At 54.1% G+C, this 14,835-nt stretch overlaps 8 protein-coding genes across 8 annotated transcripts; 4 read left to right on the top strand and 4 right to left on the bottom strand.

Moving 5' to 3' along the window:
- Nucleotides 1–60: 60 nt before the first annotated feature.
- KRP23_2988 (Aurora kinase A-A) lies at nt 61–1,221 on the top strand (the record flags this gene model as incomplete). The annotated part of the gene is made up of 1 exon (XM_067887785.1): nt 61–1,221. The coding sequence occupies one exon, from the start codon at nt 61–63 to the stop codon at nt 1,219–1,221; it is 1,161 nt and encodes a 386-aa protein (XP_067750346.1).
- A 475-nt stretch (nt 1,222–1,696) lies between these two features.
- On the top strand, nt 1,697–2,806 carry KRP23_2987 (Aurora kinase A-A; the record flags this gene model as incomplete). The annotated part of the gene is made up of 2 exons (XM_067887784.1): nt 1,697–2,088; nt 2,482–2,806. The coding sequence occupies 2 exons, from the start codon at nt 1,697–1,699 to the stop codon at nt 2,804–2,806; spliced, it is 717 nt and encodes a 238-aa protein (XP_067750345.1).
- A 113-nt stretch (nt 2,807–2,919) lies between these two features.
- KRP23_2986 (uncharacterized protein) lies at nt 2,920–3,378 on the bottom strand (the record flags this gene model as incomplete). Its single annotated transcript, XM_067887783.1, has 2 exons — nt 2,920–3,063; nt 3,130–3,378. 2 exons carry the CDS (start codon nt 3,376–3,378, stop codon nt 2,920–2,922), a joined length of 393 nt encoding a protein of 130 aa, XP_067750344.1.
- Nucleotides 3,379–3,484: 106 nt separating this feature from the next.
- Nucleotides 3,485–4,052, top strand: KRP23_2985 (Sm-like protein LSM8; the record flags this gene model as incomplete). Its single annotated transcript, XM_067887782.1, has 4 exons — nt 3,485–3,515; nt 3,638–3,678; nt 3,762–3,889; nt 3,962–4,052. The coding sequence occupies 4 exons, from the start codon at nt 3,485–3,487 to the stop codon at nt 4,050–4,052; spliced, it is 291 nt and encodes a 96-aa protein (XP_067750343.1).
- Nucleotides 4,053–5,411: 1,359 nt separating this feature from the next.
- KRP23_2984 (5-demethoxyubiquinone hydroxylase, mitochondrial) lies at nt 5,412–6,261 on the top strand (the record flags this gene model as incomplete). Its single annotated transcript, XM_067887781.1, has 4 exons — nt 5,412–5,615; nt 5,682–5,841; nt 5,912–6,048; nt 6,112–6,261. The coding sequence occupies 4 exons, from the start codon at nt 5,412–5,414 to the stop codon at nt 6,259–6,261; spliced, it is 651 nt and encodes a 216-aa protein (XP_067750342.1).
- A 148-nt stretch (nt 6,262–6,409) lies between these two features.
- On the bottom strand, nt 6,410–6,766 carry KRP23_2983 (Dynein light chain 1, cytoplasmic; the record flags this gene model as incomplete). Its single annotated transcript, XM_067887780.1, has 1 exon — nt 6,410–6,766. One exon carries the CDS (start codon nt 6,764–6,766, stop codon nt 6,410–6,412), a length of 357 nt encoding a protein of 118 aa, XP_067750341.1.
- Nucleotides 6,767–6,895: 129 nt separating this feature from the next.
- On the bottom strand, nt 6,896–9,010 carry KRP23_2982 (uncharacterized protein; the record flags this gene model as incomplete). Its single annotated transcript, XM_067887779.1, has 1 exon — nt 6,896–9,010. One exon carries the CDS (start codon nt 9,008–9,010, stop codon nt 6,896–6,898), a length of 2,115 nt encoding a protein of 704 aa, XP_067750340.1.
- Nucleotides 9,011–11,225: 2,215 nt separating this feature from the next.
- KRP23_2981 (uncharacterized protein) lies at nt 11,226–12,596 on the bottom strand (the record flags this gene model as incomplete). Its single annotated transcript, XM_067887778.1, has 1 exon — nt 11,226–12,596. One exon carries the CDS (start codon nt 12,594–12,596, stop codon nt 11,226–11,228), a length of 1,371 nt encoding a protein of 456 aa, XP_067750339.1.
- Nucleotides 12,597–14,835: the final 2,239 nt, after the last annotated feature.

Here is a 14,835-nt window from a genome sequence, read left to right as displayed (position 1 = left end):
TGTGGGCATTGCACCCTTAACTCCGCAGTACTTAACCCCCCGTTAGCGACCACCCAACTGATGCGCCGCTTCGACGCGGACAAGGAGAACCGCCTGGCCGCCGTCTCCAGCCACTCGCAGCGTGCGATACATTCGTCCCGTCAAACTGGGACGACCACCGCCTCTGGCGCCATGAAGCGGCCGCACGACCAGGCGGACACCTCTCGGTACCCGCGCAAAACGGGCGGAGACCGATCCGCCGTCTCTCGACGGCCGCACGGCGACGCATTGACGGCCAACACGAGCTCATATCTGCATGACACAGGCACAGGCTTGTTCAAGGCGTCGTCGGCAGCTGCTAACAGCACGTCGGGTCACTTGGGGACGAGCGCCAAGGCGGCAGCATCCTCTGCCAGCAGCAGGACACCAGCCAAGATGGAGACGGAGACCAAGACGTGGAAACTCACCGACTTTGAGATCGGCAAGCCGTTGGGCAAGGGCAAGTTTGGCAAGGTGTACCTGGCACGCGAGAAGCAGTCCAAGTACGTGGTAGCACTCAAGGTGCTCAGCAAGCAGCAGCTCGTGAAGTGTGGAATGGAGTACCAGTTGCGACGCGAGATCGAGATCCAGTCGCACTTGCGCCACAAGTCCATCCTAAGACTATATGGCTACTTCTACGACAGCAAGAGAGTGTACCTCATCATCGAGTACGCGCCGCAGGGAGAGCTCTACCAGAAGCTCAGGCGTGTGGGTCGCTTTTCGGAGAAGCAGTCGGCGCTGTACGTGCAGGAGATGGCGCGTGCTCTCATTTACATGCACAGCAAGCACGTGATCCACCGAGATATCAAGCCCGAGAACCTGTTGGTCGGCTTCCACGGCGAGCTCAAGATCGCAGACTTCGGGTGGTCTGTGCACGCGCCTTCCTCGAGACGTAGGACGTTGTGCGGCACGTTGGACTACTTACCTCCCGAGATGATCGAGAACAAGCTCTACGACAATAGCGTGGACGTGTGGACGCTTGGTATCCTCATGTTCGAGTTTCTAACCGGAGATCCTCCTTTCGAGATGGAAACCAAAGAGGAGACGCACCGCCGCATCACGCATGTGGACCTCAAGTTCCCGAGCTACGTGTCCGCCGAAGCCCAAGACCTGCTGGTGAAGATCCTGCGATACGACCCGCAGCAGCGCATTCCGCTGGAGCGCGTGCTGGAGCACCCGTGGGTCGTGCAACATTGCGCTTAGTGGATAGGTACCATACTGAGTGTAGGCTATAATATAGACATATTATGTGTCTGTGTCGTTACAGTAGCCACGCAACGCGGCCAGCTCAGCTCTTCTTTGAATCCTCCACCAGTGTCACGGCTTCGTCTTCTCCAAGTGTTTGAGCGGCTCTGCTGCTGCGTCCGCCGTAGTACAATAGCTGGACGCCAAGTGGGACAACTTGAGCGCACATGTGGACAATATTTTAAAGAGTGACAGTTTAGTGACTCTGTACGTCATTTTGAAATTCCATCGCCAGAAAGTCGCAACTGCGTGGACTCCCCAGCGCGTCGACCGCCTTCTCTTCAGCTGCATCCGCTCCACTGTCGTCTGCACGACCTCGTCGTGGTCGTTGCACGCGATACTTCGCAGTACTTCGCCCCCTAGCGACCGCCGCGTTGATGCGCCGCTTTGACGCGGACAAGGAGAACCGCCTGGCCGCCGCTCGCAGCGTGCGATGTCGGCCCGCCAACTGAACCCCGGGACTGCCACCGCATCTGGTGTCATGAAGAGGCCGCACGACCAGGCGGATGCCTCCCGGTACCCGCGCAAAGCGAGCGGAGACCGATCCGCCGTCTCTCGACGGCCGCACGGCGACGCATCCACGGCACACGCACGCCTGCACAAGGCGTCGTCGGCCACTGCTAACAGCACGTCAGTCCACTTGGGGGAGAGCAGCAAGACGGCATTAGCCCCTGCGAACAGCAGGACGCTACCGTCAGCCAAGATGGAGACGGAGACCAAGACGGACGCCAAGAAGACGTGGAAACTCACCGACTTTGAGATCGGCAAACCGTTGGGCAAGGGCAAGTTTGGCAAGGTGTACCTGGTGCGCGAGAAGCAGTCCAAGTACGTAGTAGCACTCAAGGTGCTCAGCAAGCAGCAGCTCATGAAGTGCGGAATGGAGCACCAGTTGCGACGCGAGATCGAGATCCAGTCGCACTTGCGCCACAAGTCCATCCTAAGACTATATGGCTACTTCTACGACAGCAAGAGAGTGTACCTCATCATCGAGTACGCGCCGCAAGGAGAGCTCTACCAGAAGCTCAGGCGTGTGGGTCGCTTTTCGGAGAAGCAGTCGGCGCTGTACGTGCAGGAGATGGCGCGTGCTCTCATTTACATGCACAGCAAGCACGTGATCCACCGAGATATCAAGCCCGAGAACCTGTTGGTCGGCTTCCACGGCGAGCTCAAGATCGCAGACTTCGGGTGGTCTGTGCACGCGCCTTCCTCGAGACGCAGTACGATGTGTGGCACGTTGGACTACTTGCCGCCCGAGATTGTCGAGAAAAAGCTTTACGACAAAAGCGTGGACGTGTGGACGCTTGGTATCCTCATGTTCGAGTTTCTAACCGGAGATCCTCCTTTCGAGACGAAGAACATCGAGGAGGTGTTGAACATCAACGAGACGTACCGCCGCATCACGCATGTGGACCTCAAGTTCCCGAGCTACGTGTCCGCCGAAGCCCAAGACCTGCTGGTGAAGATCCTGCGATACGACCCGCAGCAGCGCATTCCGCTGGAGCGCGTGCTGGAGCACCCGTGGGTCGTGCAGCACTGTGCCTAGTGTATAGGTGCATGTACCGTAGTGAGTGTAGTCTATTCCTTTGAACATGTCTGTGTCGATACAATAATGCGCAACGCGGCCAGCTCAGCTCTTCATTGAATCTACTATCCTCGTCACGGCTGCGTCTTCTCCGGGTGCTTGAGCGCGTCTGCTGCTGCATCTGCTGCCTGCTTGGCTTCGCATATCTCCTGGCGGTGGGTGTCCGCGATCTTCTGGTAGCTCTTGGGCAGCTCGAACTGCTTGGCGAACCCCTCGGCCTGAGACATCAAACAACAGCGTGAGTACCGTATATGATGTTCTGTAATGATTGCAGCGATCTCTACCTGCTCGTCCAGTGTCTTCTTCTGCTGCCCCACGCTGCTCTTGAACGAGCGGAAGACGTCTGAGCGCTGCGCGTCTCTCTCGGCGGACTGCAAAACGTCCTCCTGGAGGCGGCGCAGCTCCGACAGCTTGGACTGAACCTCCTCGTGGGCCGCGCGGCTGCGCTCGTAGGTGGCGCGGTTGGTCTGGCGGAGGATGTACGTTGAGTCCTCCACGATCTCCCGCACCATGCGGGAAGTCTGGCCACCCATGGCGCTCAATATACTGCGGTTCAAGATGGTGTGCTCGAATGATTGCATTATTTGTGTGGTTCGTGGTGTGGCCACACCAGCCAATTTTTGACACTGCTGGAGCAACATGGCGGCGTATCTGCAGGAGATGATGGACCGTAAGTGTCGATTGCGGGCGCCCTAGGAGGCGTATGGAGGCCGCACTTGCCTCATTGTATAGAGGAGACGATATAGGATGCTGCAGTGTGGCTGTCAATGTCTAACGGTGGCTATGTGGTAGAAACCATCTCGGTCATCACAAATGACGGCCGGAACATCATTGTACGTGGTTGTAACTTGTGGTTATTGGGGGATTTGTGCACTCTCGTGACCGTGTTGTGTGTGTTTTGATGCTGCGGCTGCAGGGCGTGCTCAAGGGCTTCGACCAGTGCGTGAACGTGATCTTAGACGATAGTTTCGAGCGCGTCTTCTCGCTCAAAGAACCCGTGGAGGCCGTGGAGCTGGGACTCTACATTGTGCGCGGTGACAACATGTACGAGCTAGTGTGGGCAGTTGCTGGGGAATTGGAACGACACTGACGGACTGGAGTTGTTGCTCTTTGTAGTTCGGTGATTGGCAGTGTTCCCGACAACATCCGAGAGCAGGTGATCGACGACCAGACGCGCGCGGCACCCTTGAAGCCGCTCGTTCATTAACAGGAAACGTAATTTACTCGACCGCAGCGCGGAAACGAGCTGATGGTTCCTTCTTCTTGTCTCGCAGTTCCGATGTCTGTGTCCAACTTGGAAGCGTCCAACTCAAAAGTATTGTAACACCTCCAGTGTCAATTATGCGAGTAAACCCCCCTTAAATTTAAATCTCCGATCTTCGCAGGTCCGCGCCGTTCGCCAAGTCGGCTACACTGCACTGCTATGGCCACTGCCACTCACACTAGTACCCCAAGTATCAACTGCGAGTGCAAGTGTGAAGAAGCCACCGAGGCGCCGGTTGTTGCATTTAAACCGGGCGTAACGTTAATTAAAGCATACCTGACGTGTTACCAAACGTAGACTGCAGGTAGGATTCGCGGCTGTCGCTGTAAAATGATTGTCCGTAGTATGTCACATCCTCATTCCAGCTATGGGAAGCCTCGCATTCCAAAGGGCTCGACTCACCGCAGTCTCCCTCCAAGATAGTCACCGTCGAAGGCTTTTTACACGCGGAGTCATCGTTACGAGTCTGAACACTCACTCGTCCATCCGAAGTCGAGAGCCCTGGAATTACCGAGCTGACTGCCGGAGGTTCCCCAATGAGAACATACTTCACAGCCTTCGTGTCATATTCACTTTGAGGGACGCGAGCGCCAGTGTTGACGCTGAAGTTCATGTTGAGCAAGAGAGACTCACTGCCACAACTGCCTCCCAGAACGGCTGCCAAGGATTTGTCCTTGGACGTCCACATTCTCATGTTGCCCATAGTGAAGTTGTGGCACTCTCCGTCAACGAGGTATACTTCGCTCCAAGATAAGCGACCACAGTCGATTATCGGTCTCGTTGTCGTTGACCTCCGACCCAAGCGGATGCAGTACCAGAGAAGCGCTGACACAGATACGAACGACAAATTAAGGCAACAACAGGAGCGGGGAAATTTGATCCTGAGTTTGGTTTATTCAACTTACCTGCGGTGACAAACAGATTATTATAAATGTCGTGAAATGTAAGCAAGTACCTTGTTCATGTAATATATCTACCAAGTTTATAGCGACTGATACTTGGGGCTTGAATTCACCGGCGCAACGGTGTCGATCTGTACCACAAAGTAAATCTCGTCTCGAGTTGCCAGATCAAAATCTTATCGATAAGAATAAGCATAACGCTCGTATGATGTGGATTCGTGAAGCCGGATGAGTTTATTCAAGGATCCTGTCAGCAAGAAACCATCCTTCTAGAACCACAGCTCGCTTACACCCCCAGGTACCGGCATCCCATAGGCATCCCTCAAACAGCAAACTGCCTAACAAAAACGCGTCTTCAGTATAGTTCCATGTTAAGTACGATTCCAGTTTCAACGTCGAGATGATGCGCAAGAACAGAGTGATGGTCCTCCGTCTTGCCGGCACGCGCCGCGTCTCCAGCGCCGCCTCCGCGCGCCGCAACTGGCTGGAAGAGAACTGCGGGGACGTGCCCGTGCGCCCCTACGCGCAGGACGCGGACGTGAGCGAGATGCTCCGCGGCGGCCACGCCCTGCAGGTCGCCAGCGCCAAAATGCTGGCCGCCAAGGCAATAATCATATACACATAACACAATTCCTAGTAAAAAAACATAATAATGTAAATAATACTGCAGGTGGAAGGCCCCGTCAAGACGTACTCAGTCGCGCACTTGGAGAAGCTCTGGCAGCTGCAGGAGACTGAGCAGAAGGCGGTGCGGCGCCTCCAAGACGCGGGCTTCCGCTTCCGCCCGAGCCTAGTGATCCCAGCCGTGGAGCTCAGCAGCTTCCTTGTGGGTGCGTCTACAGGGGTGAACGAAATGAAGCTGGAGAGGAGCAGAGTATTTATTTTATTATTTTGCTGTAGGTGGTGCGCTGGGTGCGCTCGGGGACAAGGTGAGCACGTCGTACGTGACGGGCGTGAAGATGGCAGTGAGCGACTACTACAACGACCAGATCCGCGAGATTTACGCCAGCAAACCAAACATGGTGGAGCTCAAGGAGGTAGGCAGAACCGATCAAAGTTGTGTCAAGGTGGGTGCTGAATTGGGTTTTGTGTTGGTGCAGCTGTTCAAGGTGCAGCGTGATGAAGAGCAGAAGTTTGTGGACGCTCACACACCCGACATTCTGGACCCAAACAAGGGCAGCCCGGACGTGGTGACGACGTTCGCCAAGGCGTCGTTGAAGGTGCTGATTCAAGTCGCCAAGGCTGTGTAAGGATTGCAGTTGTTGTGGAAGTTACCTGCTGTCGGTGTGGTGGTGGATCTAATGCAATGCACAGCTGAAAAAAGACGAAAAGGTGGTCACGTTTTCTTGATAGAAGCGAGTAAAGAGAACCTACCTACCTTTGTCTAGCTACAAATGCTCACTCGGTGGACTTGAAGAGCAGCACGTACTGCTGGTCGGCACGGAAGAAGAGCAGGTATTGCGTGTCGTACGCGATGGAGCAGCCGAAGCCTTTGCCCACGATGCAGTGCCAGGTCTGTCCGTACTTTTGGTCGAAGTATTTCTTCATGTCGGTTGCGATGTCCTTCTCGATGGCGTTTGGTGTTGCTTGCAGGATCTGGATCAAGTGTGCTATGGCCTCGTCTTTCATGGTAGTGCCCAGCTCCAGCCGCAGGATCGTGATCTTCGGCACTTTGCCCGAGCCAACGCTGTCATGCTGTACATCGGACGGGGATCCATCTTCGCCGGCAACCTTGGATGCATCAGGAGGGCCCATGCTCGGACTCGTCTAGCGACTGATGGATGGAATTGGATATGCCGCGTCGCTTCACGTCAGGGATCCGTTATCAGCATTTGAGGACTCCCGAAAGCTTTTCTATGGAATGAACCGCTGACTAAGATAAAACTAGAGGCGGTTGAGCCCTCGCTGCTTGCGCTGATTCATGGGTCTCGCAGTCTCTCCGCTCCAGTACTTGCGCTTGACGCGGTCCACCGTGCGCGTCGAGTAGAGCTCGAAGAAGCTCGAAGCCGTGCTGGCGATGCAGGAATATCCAAGACCGTCAACGTCGCGGGTGTAGATGAAGATGCGGAAGCAGAACGGGAACGTCTGCGCTGGCGCCGAGCGGGTTGCCTTTCGCTTCTTCTTGAGCATGGGCTGCACTTTCCACACGTCCGGCAGGAAGAACCACGTGCTGCGAATAATACGCTTCTTCGCGGGGGCTTCGGAAGACCCCGACTTCACTTTTGACGAGTCTGGAGCTTGTTTGGACAAGTCACGAGACGTCTCCGGCAGCAGCACTCGGCGCTCTTCCATCTCCACAGCCTGGAAGCACGTGTAGCGGAACTGCTCGAAGACTTCGGAATTCGGAAAGGTTGGGGGTGTATTGAGCTCCTCCAAAAGGTTGGTGGCCTCTTGCTGAGGCACACGCTCGAAACGACCAAGGACGTACACTTCGCGTGCGCCACTTCCACCGCATGGCACCCCCACTCCGTTTTCGTGTTTCATCTGCTGCGTTGATGCTGCTGGAAGGAACTCCGACGCGTTCGTGAATGCATGGCAGTACACGGGTCCACGGCACACGCCTACACTGGAATGCTTGCGGTTGTTCATCTTCATCGAGTAAAAGTCGTGATGTTCTGGGCACGACGGGAAGCACTGCAAATTCTTCCGCCCGTTCTTCCAGTAGCAGTCGTTCAACGTCGTCAGCAACTGAACCTTCGCCGACTGGTTCGATGACACGGAGCTGCTAGCAGGGAACGATATCGACTTCAAAAGCGCCGAATTAGCTGCCTTCGGCATCATTCCCACGGGAGGATGGGAGCTGTGCGGTGCGAGCTGGTTCGAAGTTGAGCGCAGTATGCGTTTGATCGTTTGGCCATCGCTGGCTGCGCGTAGCGACTCCGCTGTGTTTGGCCGCTGGTTCCCGCGGTCACTGTCTCTGCTGTGCCTCTCAATGTTCGTACTTGTACCAGTAGGGGTCGTGCTCGCGGTTGAAGGGGTTGAGTAGTGGTGGCAACTTTCTGCCGCAATCCATCGAGTGTCTGTCGGATAGGCTTCTACATGGCTCTGCATCAGTCGAAACATGGATGATCCTGTCGATACGCTTGAGGGAAGCTGGTGCTGGTGATACGAAGACGTGCAGTCATGCAGGCTTGTAGGCATTGCGCTGCTGTGGTCACCTGTGTCATCACTGGCGTGATAACCATTCGGCGTGGCTGTGTGGGATGACAAGTTGTAAAAGGGTTGGTCGTGCTGGTTGTTGTGGACGTCCCAATTGCTCATGTCAGCAAAGAGTAACTCCGATGGCTCCATGATGTACGGATGACACGGAGAAAAACTATCCATTTGAACGGGCGATGGCACGTCGGTCGGGTAGGGCACCACATCCCCTGACAACTTCGTGGGGGCAGTCGAGTACAAGATTGGGCCGCAGGAACTGGTCGTGACTGCATTGCTGCTCTCGGTCGTCGCGGTGCTTGACGCGTGGGAGTGTGGTGTAGGTCCCCCGACTGCAGGGAGAGAGAAGCTGTTTCCGTTTCCAGACACATTCTTCCCCTGGAACCAGCTAGTGCCTGGGTACGGCATCGAGAACACTGGTAGCTCATGCTCTCCGTTTTCCAGTCCAAGTCGGTTCATAGGCTCGTTCAAATGATGAATGGAACCGGTTGAAGATGAATCGAGCACCATGCCACTGCTGCTGTAGTCGCCTTCCAGGTACGTGTCGTCGAAAGAGTTCGAGGGAATAACGTTCCAATCGGAACTGGAGCCAACACTTTCGATGCTGCCCCCGCTACTGACAGGAGCGGCCAACGTGCCACTTGATTCGCCGCCGGCGTGCTCGGTGGCATGAAAACTCTCTTCCCGCTTCACGCTGGGCCACTTCCCATCGCTGGAAAGGGAGAACCGCAGCTCGGCGTTGTTGTCCTCATCGCGGTGGGCAAGAACACGTGGGCTCGTCAGCTTCTTGTCCAACGCGTGATTGCCGAAAATCCGGAGCTGGAGCGCCGATGAGAAGGTCATTTTACAGCCTCGTCTTCGCAGCACAGGTACGCGTTGCAGGGGAGTTTCTGGCACTGGTGGAGTAAGCTTTTAGATGTCCGGTGCTTGGAGTTACTGGGGGCCGCCGCGAAACTTCATTAATGCCGCTGGAGATCGATGGTCTCGTCCGCCCGCTCTCTCTTGCTGGCAAAACGAATGGCCTGTGCTTAATGTTCTGTGTTTTGTTCTGGGTTTGCAGGCTTTGAAAGAAAAATGCTGGGCCCGCCCTGCTTGAAATGTCTGCAGTTGCTCTCTCTGGCTGAGTTTCGGTGCTTTGTGGCAGTTCAACGTGCGCAAGGGCTTGCGAGGGCGGGGCGACGCGAGGTAAGTCTGGTTCAAGGTGATGCCCCGGGGTGGCCCGACGGCGCAAGGTCAGCCCACCCCGTCTCGTACGGGCCAGGCGTTTCCGGGTATTGGTGCACTGCAGTCACGAGGAGCGATCGGATTTCCGAACAAAGCGACGATCGCTCGACTCGAGCAAGCTGGACCCTTTGAGCGTTGCAAATAGTACGCGGCGGGCTTTGGGCGCGCAATAAATGACGTCGAGCCTGTCAGGAGGGCAGTTGAGCCGTGAGTTATGCTGAAAGGAGGCCGGAGATATGCTACAGTGGCATGGGCACCACGGGATCAGATGGTCGAAGCAGCCTGATCCAGAGCGAGAACGCGAGCCCCGTTCTCAGGTTAGCGTGCGTGTTATCAGCAGGGCGGATGCACCTGCGAGCAGGATCAAATGGGGCTGAGCTGGCAGAATCAGCAAGTCTTTGCTGCTGGGACCCGCCTCAATTGGGACGAGTCTTGAACTTCGACCAGAGCTTGTGTCCAGTGCCATTGGGACTTGACGTGAACCCACCAGCTCTAGCTACTGGCTCGCTGATTACGTGGAAACTTTTCGGCTCCCGTCGACACGCCGGTACCGCAGATACCTTCGACGCGAGCTCGCGACGCTTGTACTAATGTGCGAGCGCTTTCGTCTATGCTTCTCGCTCGTCCGCTTGCGTGGAAATCCCCGCTCGTGTGCAAGCTGAGCAAGAACCGTCTTCAAACAGATACCAGCGCCATGTGCTGCGGCGGCGAGGGCATCAACGATTTTGCTGAACCTGGCGTTCAGCTCGCAGCTAAGACGTCATGACCTGCGCATCAATCATCGGCAAGCAAAATAATGCTCAAACTTTTAGAATACGTACTGCCTCGAGAGTGAAAATCACGGAGGCTGCGAGATGGATCGCAAGGCGTGGGAACACTGAATACCGTGCCACTGGGCGTGGGGGGTGCTACAACGGAAGAGAACCTTGCCATGGCGACCACATTTCGATCACGCACCAGTATTTCGAGCGGAGTGGTACATTCAAGGCGTGCTTTACAAATCAAATGCTTACAATGAACGTGCTGTGTAGGGTAATCACAAGTCGTCATCACAAATGTCGTCGTTGGTTGCCTTGACGAAGTTCATTACCGATATCGTCGAGCCCGTATTGCACCAAGCTGAGTTTGTGCCATACAATCCAGTTCACAGGCATCAACTTCGAGCATGAAAAACGGCAGGCGATATCCATCCAATTGCACCCAGTGCTGCTTCTCCACGGTATGTAGTGCTGATTTTCGCGAAAATGGGTACTAGCTAGTGTGAAGCTGGGAGCACTAGCTTCTGTGCTTTCCCTGGGGTCGCTACTGCTAGGCGACTTTTGCATTTCGCGAAAGTCTTTGACGCAAAATAGCCGAAGATCCTGCTGTGTTTCTGGAAGTTCTGTGCACCTCACATGATTGTAACAGGTGAATGGAGAATCCTTCAACTTCGTGATCAGTGGACCAGTAGCATCCAATGACGACTCTGCATGTAAAAGCGTTCGATGGCTATCGTCGATGGAGGATCGGATGAGCCGGAACATGAAGATTTACTCGTGTAAAATGTATTCAAGAACAACTTTTTGAGCTCGAAGGCACCACCGTAAAAATTGAACACGTTTAGTGTAAATGTGTAAAGTGATGTCCGAGGGCAACTCAGCTTTGAAGTGGGCGAGTATTACGTGGAGTACATATATTATTTCGCTGTTTTGTTTGTTAGGCGGTTTGCTGTTTGGGGAATGCCTACGGCCTGCAAATGTAAAATCAACTTGACGGCTGAGCTCAACACTTTCTTAGTCTTGCACTCGCAGACGGTGCTTGTGGGCGGCCATGGACGTCTCTTTATTCCAAGATATTAGCAGAGAATGCTATCCAGATACACACGACGCTCTTGGTCGTGCTTTTTACTGTCATCAGCGCCACACAAGGTTGATAGCACGGATCCCGTTCTCTGAAAGAGTACCTCTTCACGCTGCGAGAGCAACGCACACCACTCAAGATCCAGCTCGTACTGGTCTGTAAGGTGCTGAATTCCTCGAGCGGTGCTGATACCGTGGATGAGTTCCTCGTGTATGCATCGACACTCTTCTAGCTCTTGAAGTCGAGCAGGGCCGTGAGTCTCAATGCACGCAGTCTTCCACAGACCAAACAAACGTCGATTGATCGGGAGGAGGTACTGAAGCAGGAGCTCGGGAAGAGTGATGCCCCCTTCAACAAGAGCGGGGTGCAGCTTTGGCATCGGACTCCACTTGTCGTGCCGAAGTAGCTCGCTTCCCAAGTCCAATAAGCGTAAAATCCCACGTTGTTCGACGTCAGCCAAAGTGTATACACGGCAGGCACTGCGAACATCTTCAGACTGATGAGTACACAGAGATTCGTCGCGGTCCGGCCAAAGGTTTCTTCCGTAGCTGCCAGCCATCGATGCTGGTGAAGTTCCAGCAGGGTCAGTAATTAAAATGAACTTCTCGGCTCCTGTTGAGGATCGGATGCAAGCTCCCGTATTGACAGTCACGCTCGACGAGCCCGATACAGACCAGTCGTTGCTGTTACAACTGCTCGCTGTGAGCAGCGCTGCCTTGGAGCTGTCTTCGGATACCCAAACCTTCATGACCCCCAACGTAAAGTAATGACAACGACCATCAGCTTTATACACTTCAGTCATTTTGAGGTTTTGGCAGTTGAGGTCCTCGTACGTCTCGACCATGAAAACCGGAGAACCAGCAAAGGCGGACGTCAAATACCCTTGTCGGCTGTTGCTGCACTTGCCTCGCCCGTAGTACGTCACATTGCCCCATCCGCCAACTCCATTGTAGTCTACGCACTCAAATTGATCGGTCTCGTTACAGCCCCCTACTTCAATTCGCGCAGTGGAAGGCTCTTCACACAGAGGATCATCGTAACCAGTGTAGACGCTGACTTTAGAACTAAAGGATCCAGAGGCAGGGTCATCGATAAGAACGTACTTCACAGCCTGTGTGGGAACGGGCAACTCACCACATTTGTGTGGGATGCAAGCCCCAGTGTTGACACTCACGTTCATATCCGTGACAACGTACCAGTCGTCGCTCTCACAGTACCTCGATGAGAGCACCGCCGCCATGGAAGCGTCTTCTGCCACCCACATTTTCATGACGCCAAACGTGAAAAAGTGGCACTGACCGTCGGCCCGGTACACCTTGCTCTTCTCCAACTTATCACAGTTGGTATCCGAGTAATATTCGATCATGAAGAGAATCTCCGAAAGCGGCTTGGAGGTAGGCGTCTCGACTGCTGCAGCAAGCGTTTTGCCCGTAGTACGTTACGTTGCCTGAACCTCCGATGTGGTTGAACTCGTGGCATTCAAAGTCCTGTCCATCGCACTTAACCTCTTCAATTCTCGCTGTCGAAGGTTTGGCACACGAGGAGTAGTCGTGATCAGCAAAGATGCTGACCCCGCTGCCCGAGGCGAGTGCGGAAGGCGCGGTGGCCGAGATGTGGCACCAAGTAACCAGGATTGCATACCGACAAGACCGAAGTTGGTGAATGGGTCCAAGGGTCGGTCGAGATCTTGATAGGTTTTTAAACAAGGACCATGACCAGCTCAAATTCTTGTAGACTCTGACAAAAACCTCTTGTCACCGGCAATTTTAACTGGAAGTTCCAGGTACATTTTCCAATCAAATACGAAATGACGCATTACATGTAAGAAGTCTCACTCACTGAGCCTTCGTAATGTGACCAGCTCCAAGAGCGTGCAGATGGTAACTTGTCTCACTGACCAAAGAAACTCGACCGAATTACGACACGATTTACACTGTTCTGGCAGCTTTGAGGTGTTTTCAGTGTCCAACACAAGCACAGCAACCGAGGTGATACCAAGTCTCGACGGGCCCGAATCCGATTGCCCTGGAGGATTTGTGTCGCCCAATCCAGCTGATCTTCTGTACAGACAACCGCGTTCGAGCTCGATTACCTTCGTACCCGTGGGCAGTAAGTTGCGTGCGTTCAAATCCACACGATACGGCGACACAATTTCCAAACAAGCACCCCTCAAGAGCCTAATCTGCTAGTACCCGTTGCTACCGCAAGCAGCTACCAGACAAATGTTGAATTCGACTCTTTCTACTATCGCTCGAGCATGTCTGCAGAAAGAGTCCAGGTAGAAATCGGGACTTCGATCTGACAGAAGCGTCGGGGCTGACTTGCGGCGGAACTCGTGTTAACAGCCGAATGGTCCCATACGCACTCGAACTGGGGATACTGACTTAGTCGGTGCGTACGTATCCGAACACAGCATCAGTTCAAGTGTTCCTCTAGACCACCAGAAAATAGACCTACAGACCTACCCAAGTGATCAACCTTGTATGGCACCAAACAGAAAATATCGCCATAAAAACTTTCGGTTGGCCAAAGATAAACTGGGTTTCCAACACGAACGCGAGTTGATGGAGCGGTGAGAACCCAGAATTACGCCGCAACATCATGTTCAACCTACGAAGGAGCCAATCTCAAGTGCTGAACACAAGATAATGTTTCCCACCGAGCTAACATGCCAGTTTTCATGTTCATCAGGAAAATACGCGACGTTCGGCAGCTGATGAAGTGCCAATTTGTACACTACGAAGCCAAGAGGGCAGTACACTCGAAATACTCCACTAATGTCAAATATCCACAGTGAAAAAGTAACTGTAGACCTTGTACGACAAGTTTCTTCGATCTCTCAGCAGAGGCAGATTCTGGTGGTATTGATGGTCGTGAAGCCTCCTCCGCTCTTGTAAAAGAGTCTCGACAGCGTCAGCATTCATACGTACTTCTCGACTCTAGAGCTGCCTGCAACAGGTCTACCGCAATGACCAGCACCGACACACTGACCGATCCTGAGCTGAACATGCACACGGACACCAACAGCGTGCTAAAGAAGTCTACAGTGAAGGCAACAATTTCCGGTACAAAGTCTTCAAAGTCACGAGCGGCATTTCCCATGAGTTTCTTGGCCCCGAACTTCCAAACTGGTAGTAGTAATGTCGAGGAGCATTGGTATTTGGTCGGTACACTGGCTTGAACAGTGGGTAGACCGCGATGAGCACCCCGTAGGCGACTAAAAACTCTGCAAACGTGGACGGAGAGTAGAAACTTGTGTGAATGGCGCGCGGCCCACCGTCAGAAAGATCATGAGAGCGATGAAGATCGAGACCAGAATCGACCCAAGCTGCCACATGAAGGCACAGGGAACCCCATGACGATCGCCTCTGCGATACATAATGCCATATACACGACAGTCGCGCCCCCAGCAATCATCATAGCGTTCGTTGAGCTCAGCGGGAGGCCAGACACGTAGCTCTTGAACTGCAGCATCGCTGTAACTACGAGGATAAACATCATCACGTCGAGTCGAATCCAGAAGACCCAGTTCGCCTCCCATCCTTCAGATGGCGGTTGTAGTGGCATACACTCGGTCAATACAACGGACGCCAACGCAGGCAATG

Source organism: Phytophthora ramorum (genome assembly GCF_020800215.1).
Source record: "Phytophthora ramorum isolate Pr-102 chromosome Unknown Phyram_PR-102_s0002, whole genome shotgun sequence".
NCBI classification, from domain to species: domain Eukaryota; phylum Oomycota; class Peronosporomycetes; order Peronosporales; family Peronosporaceae; genus Phytophthora; species Phytophthora ramorum.
This window is presented reverse-complemented; position numbering and strand designations above follow the sequence as displayed.